Here is a 7,482-nt window from a genome sequence, read left to right as displayed (position 1 = left end):
AACGCTGACCTGAAGAACAACTGAACAACCTTTATTATATATATATAACCTATATATTATTCAAGGACTATATATATTTATATATATATATATATAAACATGTTAAAAGAAGCTACTGGTAGCTTTTGTTTGACATCAACAATGACAACAAAAAGTATTTTTTTAAAAGTTCCACAAAGAATGTTTTGCCCGCCAATTATTTTGAAACACAAGAACCTAGAAACCAAAACACTGATCTGCATCAAGCATCTGTGCTGGGAAAACTTTTAAAAGTGATGCATTACAATATTGCGTTACTTGATAAATAGTAACTGATTGCATTACTTAGTTACTTTTTATAGAAAGTAATGCATTACGTTACTTTTTCGTAACTTTTTGTCACACGAGCAGGGTTTGCTTATTTATTTTTAATAACTAAAATACTTTTTGGCAACTTTAAAAGCCTTTTCACACCAAAAGTGAAATAAATAAGCCTCAGGCTCTAGCGTCACTCCAAGTCTCTCAACAAGGGGACAGGAGAGGTGCCAGTCAATAAATGGGAAAACAAAGTAACTTGCGTTACTTATTTTTAAAAGTAATGCATTACTTTACTAGTTACTTGAAAAAAGTCATCTGATTATGCAACTTGCATTACTTGTAATGCATTACCCCAACACTGTCAAGCATGTAATAAGTCTTCAAAAGAACCATACAGAAGCTCAAATTTACTAGTCATTCAGAATATGAAAAGGAACATTTATTTTTTGAGAGTTTTTATTTATTTTTAAAGGTTTTTCGTTTAGATTTGAATCTTACACATAGAAGTTAAAAAAAATATATATATTATTGTACACTCTTAAAAATAAAGGTTAAGGGTTTTTTTTTGCAGCTATTTTAGTAAATCATTTGTAGAATATCCGTTTTTCTCCCTCAGTATAAAGAACATTTGAATCATCTAAAGAAACTTTTTTTCTCTCTCTCTCTATAAAGAACCTTTTGTGCAATGGAAATGTTCCTCTAATGTTAAAGGTTCTTTATGGAACCACTCATGCCAAAAAAAAAAAGAACCTTTATTTTGGTCTGAAACCTCCAGACCCGAGGCCCTCAATACCCTTTGGCCAGGACACATCTATTTAAACGAAGTCCCGTGTGATTAGTTTGCCCAAGCGGCCGTAACGGTGTCCTAATCAGCAGAGTGTTTGGATAAAGCGCTGTTCTGCAGGGGTAAACAGAGCTGTATTTGATGCTCTTTATGAGGGCTGTTTGGCAGGGTTTATTCCTCTGTTAGACTGGCTCCATGCTCTCGGAGGGAGGCCGGCCCTCCTGCGGGGCCGCAAATGGGCGGGTGGCAGTCAGGCCGGGCCACATGAGAGAGAGATGCTCTCCAGCTGTTCCAGACCTCGCGCTTTATCTCTTCAGGATGTTACAGTAGATCTTAACAGGTTTTCAATGAGAATCATCATGCATCTCCACCCCACAATAAAAAGCTTGAAAACAAACCACTTGAGACGGAGATAAAGAGCCATTTTCACTTCAGATAAGCTGCGGTTTTTACAGACTGCAAACTAACGCGCTCATTAGCGCGAGCCATCAGCTCTGTTAACACCCGTGATGTGAGAAAGTTTAGTCGGCCGCTCCATTAGGCTCCACATTACATGTTTGTCGTAAACCGCATCAACACGCCATAACCCCCAACCCAGTTATCCAGAAGAAAACACATCCAGAAAGGTTTTAACGAGACCAAATAAGCAAATTAACACATTCAGGTTCCCAGGCTGTGAATGTTAAGAATTGTTTGAATTAATTGATGCGTAAAATAGACGGGACGTCTACTGGAACGTACATCACATAATCACGCCTAACACTTTATAATAGCTTTCATTGATAAGCCATTAGCAAATACCCTATGATGCTTAATGACAGATCAGGAGTTTGAATGTGTATGTACATGAGGATATATGAATAAAAGATTAATAAATTACCCTAATATACACTCAAAACATATTTAGGCCTACATGTAAGATTTATGTTTGAGATGCATATAAAATTCCCAACCATTTGGATAACCATAAATTAATGTGATGCATATTTGTCAGTCATACATGCACTCAAAAAAATCAAGGCATGTTATCATGGTTTATTATTAACTATTTGTATTTTTGCAACTATTTGATTTTATTTAAATAATCTTTTTTTTTTTTAAATGCACTTATTTAAATTAGAAAAATCATCTAATTAATTAAATTTGTGCAGTAAAATAAACATGGTTAAATTATGACTAGCTGTGGAACAAGCAATAATCACTCAGTTAAATATAAACACTTTATAAGTATTGTTACAGAAATCATGTAACCCTCCATGGGCCCCTGAGAGCATCACCAGTGGTTGCCTGGTTACGGGGCCCTTAAGCCAGGTGAGAATATTTCATGGTAAATTAGGAGACTCTCTTTGAAGTTTCTTCACAGGCGTCTTGAAAAGAAACAAAGACTTAGGAAACAAAAGCTCGAGGTGCCGTTTGTTGTGGTTTTCACTGATATTTTATTATCTGAATATAAAGAATAAATAACAGTTCATCTTAATTTACAGGATAAATCGTCGCCACGAAGCAGCTGTCACAGCTGCAGGACGTTAAAAATCCATAATAAATTTTGAGGTCGTCACATCTGTGTGGAAAACCTTATAAAACATCTCAGACGGCTCCACGGGCTGCTCTCTGCAATATAAATACATTAACCAATATTTTCCACAAATACAGTAGACTCTGGATAATACACATAATACTGGCTTTTTACAAGTAGCTAAATCATTACATGATGGCACGAAATATACATACAATACATTCCTACACATTATAGTGCATAAAAAAATAATATGCAACACTTTACAATAACTTATATGAACGGCATTAACAGACATTATTATAATACGTAATGCATATTATGTATTATTAATCATATTATAATAATGCTCAACAAATCATCAGCTAGTACATTCAAACTGTAGATTAAATGTTTTTTATTTACTAAATATAATATATTGTCATATATAAATATAGGATTGTGAAATATATATATATATATATATATATATATATATATATATATATATATATATATATATATATATATATATATGAATTATTGATATATTCAGCATTACCTTTGTTAATGACTTAAAGTTAACATAAAGTGTTACCAAAATACAAAATAAAACATTTTTTTCATAACTTAAATCCCAAAAGTTTTTTTTTTCATGTTCTTCCAGAAATATGCATCAGAGCAGAGTTTTTAAAACTGAAATCCAGAAATAGGTATCAGATCAAATTTTGCACAGTAATACAGTTTTCCATAATTTAAGTCCAGTAATCAGCATCAGCTGCAGCTCATGTCCAGAAATACGACAGTTTTTATATAGTTTGTGCACTTTTTTCCAGAAATGAGCATCGGGTCGGAGTTTCGATGTCCGCTCGTGATTGGTCAGTTCGCACAGGAGCATTTGCACTCGGTTATGATGGGATACTGCACCGGTATCCACGCGCACTTGAGCGCGCCTCGCCTCTGCACGCACCTCCACCGCAGCAGCGTGATGTGCGTGGATTTGGCCGGTTTGCACACCATTCCCTCCGGAACCGAGCAGGAGCGCTTGCTGTAGCAGCTCCCCGCGCGCACAAAGCGCGGCCAGAAGCGCGTGCCGAGGTCGTTCCACGCGTACAGCACCGGACAAAACGAGTAGGACCAGAGCCACATCTGCAGCCTGCGCTTCAGCTTCTTGCTGGCCTTGCGCTTCTTGCCCCACTGCGCGTCAAAGTCCAGGTTCTTGATGTCTTTGGGCATCATCCCGTTGGGGTTCTGCTGCTGGAGGTCCAGCTCCTCCAGATCCTCGTTGCCGGTGTAGCGGTCCTGAGGAGGACTGACGGACAGAAAGCGGCTGTCAAAGTCCCCTAGCGCGCTCCGCAGCTCGGTCTCGTTTAGGTCTCTCTCGCGCGGATCGTAGATGGGGTCGGGGTCCTCCTTGAGCTCCAGCAGGGGTAAAGTGTCACTCGGAATGGGTCTGAGGAGGTAATAGTGCTGACACTGAGCGAGCGACACCAAGAGAAGGTACACAGTCACCAAACCCTGTGGGAGATCCATCGTGATGCGAAAAACGGGGGTAAAAAAAATCTCACAAACTCAACTTTATCCGACGCGAATGCAAGCGCTCAGACGCTGGATTTATCCATCCATCTCACTCGCAAGGTCTTCTGCTGCTGGCGGTTGAATGCGTCGGAATCGTGCGCAGCATCACGCGTGAAAAGTCCTGCACGTGACGCGTCAGCGCGAGCCAAAACTCTGGGAATGCCTCTCTGACGCGCGCGACTCTCATATATACACGCGCGGCCCAGTGATGTAATACAGCGGACCTGGGTTTTTGAATGTGAGTTTGTGTGCAGGAGATTCCCCAACACCTCCTTCAGAGCTCAGGGAGAGAGAGAGAGAGAGAGAGAGAGAGAGGGGAGGAGGCGAGGCTGCAGGGGTTTGAAGCCGCTACGCCTCCTGTCGGCCTCCTCACGCCACCGGGAGAAACTCCACAGCGAGAGCTTATGATAGTCTGCACTTTCTAACTGACATGGTTATCTCATTATGATTAAGTACTTGCATTATTACAAAATAACTAAAAAATAAAATGAAAACTTGAACAACAGCAATAATAATGTTAATAACTACAATAATATATATATATATATATACATTTAAAGTTTGACTCGTATGATTGACATGATTGCTAAATATTGCAGTGACCAGAAAAATAACAACAACAATAATAATGAAATAAAAGTTAAATAAATGTAATATAATATTCATAATAATAAAAAGCACTCAGCATCAAATTAACATTAAAATAATAAATTATATATTTAAAATATGACATAATAATAATAATAAAAATAATAATAATGTAAGCATTGCAGTGATGTGAAAAGAAAAAAGATAAAACCTAAACCAATAAAACAAGAAAACTAATAAACAATTTTTTTTTATTATTGTTATTACTATCTATCTATCTATCTATCTATCTATCTATCTATCTGTCTGTCTCTGTCTGTCTGTCTATCTATCTATATATCTGTATGTCTGTCTCTGTCTATCTATCTATCTATCTATCTATCTATCTGTCTGTCTGTCTGTCTGTCTGTCTGTCTGTCTGTCTGTCTATCTATCTATCTATCTATCTATCTATCTATCTATCTATCTATCTGTCTATCTATCTATCTATCTATCTATCCGAGCCCTGTACTATATCACTATCTATGTCCTTGAGCAATGCTCTTATATCCTTGGGATACTTCAGGAGGACTGAACCTGAAATAAGTCTTCTGAAAGTCTCTTTGAAGAAAAGCAGCTCCACATACTATCTATTGTTTTGCGACTTAAAGGAGCACAAACACACAAGTGAGCGCTTAGGCCGCGGGGAATAAAGCCATAAAACACTCTGTCCAAATGAATCCAAAACGAACATCTCCCACCAAGCCAGCACCGCGGAAACCCCGAGCTACTGTCAAACGCTCGTTCTTCAAGAATCGTTTAATGGAAGAAGTGACCTGCCATTCCACTGGCCATAAAGCAGACGGAGAGATAAATGCATCTCTGTTTCTGTCTGAATGAGCTAATTCACACTTCAGCTCTGCCACTTCTGCACGAGGAGACCGAGAACAGTCTGGGACGCAAGTCACAGGTGTATTTTTGGGCATTGTCACAACATAAAAGACTCAAAATACACATAACAGGCTTGGAGAAGTGCAGCCATAACTCAAAACAGATGAGTGCATGTTTCTGGTTTTATTTTAAACCATTTTTTCAGTGCATGAATTTTTGTTAGTTTTTTTTAAAGAAAACAAGATGTTTGTTTTAATAATCGTCCATCAAGTGCAAATTTTGACATGATTAAAATAACAAAAATAGGTTGCAAATGACACTACATGTTGAATTTTAAATTCAGAATCCTTTTCATAACCAGCTCACTTCAACACAGGACTTACCCACTTAAAAACCCACAAACATTTTGCGAAGTGGCAAAAGATCAGCATTTGGCTTTGCTTAACCGCACCGTCTGTCACATACGATTCTCTTGATTCTTTCCTGGAGTTTTATACAGTCAAAATACATAAGCGGTGACGCATCTACCTGTCATACTCAGAGTTATCAGAGCAGACGCCGACACTGAGATGTTTTCATTAGAACAATTTCTGCTAATGGTTTTGTCTTTTCCGCTGGTGCTTGCAGCAAACACACGGAAAGAGTCATAATGGGTTTTTTCATGTCATGAAAAACACCAGACCCATTCAATGGCAGAAACCTTAAACAAGGCTACCAGAACATGAATCTTGCACAATGGCTAAAAACACTGAATGCATCAAAACTGCATCAAAAGTTCTGAAATGAGAACAAACACTCAATTTGACAATTTGCTGAAACTCACCCTCAAGCCATCCTAGATGCATGCATGCAAAATGTAGCATTACATCACTTGTTCAGCAATGGATCATCTGCAGTGAATGGGTGCCGTCAGAATGAGAGTCCAAACAGCTGATAAAAACATCACAATAATCCACAAGCAATCCACACCTCTCCAGTCTACCGGTTAATGACTTAAAAAGCAAAAAGTTGCTTGTTTGTAAGAAACAAATCCATCACTAAGATGTTTTAATCTTTAAACTGTTACTTCTGGCCAAAATATGAGTTCATAATCCATAATCTTTAAACTGTCACTTCTGACCAAAATATGAGTTCATATCACATATATATATCCACCCATATATATATACATTTAGAGTTGTTTTCACTTGTAAACAGTGCTTATCTGTGCAGATTTCTCTCCTGATTCAGATCAGACGACTCTCATTCTGACGGCACCCATTCACTGCAGAGGATCCATCGGTGAGCAAGTGATATAATGCCAAATTTCTCCAAATCTAATGAAGAAACAAACTCATGTATATCTTGGATAGCCTAGGGGTGAGAACTTTTTTAGCCAATTTTTATTTCTTGGTGAACTGTTCCTTTAAAGAACCTTTCAGTTCATGTTTTCTTAGTGTAAAGAACATTTTAAAAATCAAAAGAAACCACTATAAAGAATATGCTGAGTGGAAAGATTAAATTTTCAAGAATCCTGATTGTTAAAGGTTCTTCGTGGAACCATTGATGGAAATAAAGAACCTGAAATTTTTAAAAGTGTAAGAAAGAAATAGATTCTGTACTGCTATAGATACATTTCACAGCAGAAAGATCACATCTGTCTGCAGCTTCATTGTCAGCTCTTCTGCAACAATCCTCTCTGCCTGTTAAGGCCATGAACACACACATGTAAAACTTGCCGTCACAAAGCTAGAGCAAATGCTGGGTTGTCAAAGATCGTCTTGTCTGTAGTTATGGCTAGGTTTCCTCCTTTAGTGTGCATCTGTTTGATTTTTTTCATCTGTTTTATGGTCCAGCAGGTGAAAATGTTGTATCTCATCACTTAGTAAAG

The 7,482-nt window shown here is 37.8% G+C and overlaps 1 protein-coding gene across 1 annotated transcript; it reads right to left on the bottom strand.

Moving 5' to 3' along the window:
- Positions 1-3,148: 3,148 nt before the first annotated feature.
- nog1 (noggin 1) lies at positions 3,149-4,415 on the bottom strand. The gene has a single exon (XM_019099621.2). It carries the CDS (start codon positions 4,107-4,109, stop codon positions 3,456-3,458), a length of 654 nt encoding a protein of 217 aa, XP_018955166.1. The 5' UTR covers positions 4,110-4,415; the 3' UTR covers positions 3,149-3,455.
- Between the last annotated feature and the right edge of the window lie 3,067 nt (positions 4,416-7,482).

Source organism: Cyprinus carpio, chromosome B3 (genome assembly GCF_018340385.1).
Source record: "Cyprinus carpio isolate SPL01 chromosome B3, ASM1834038v1, whole genome shotgun sequence".
NCBI classification, from domain to species: Eukaryota; Metazoa; Chordata; class Actinopteri; order Cypriniformes; family Cyprinidae; genus Cyprinus; species Cyprinus carpio.
This window is presented reverse-complemented; position numbering and strand designations above follow the sequence as displayed.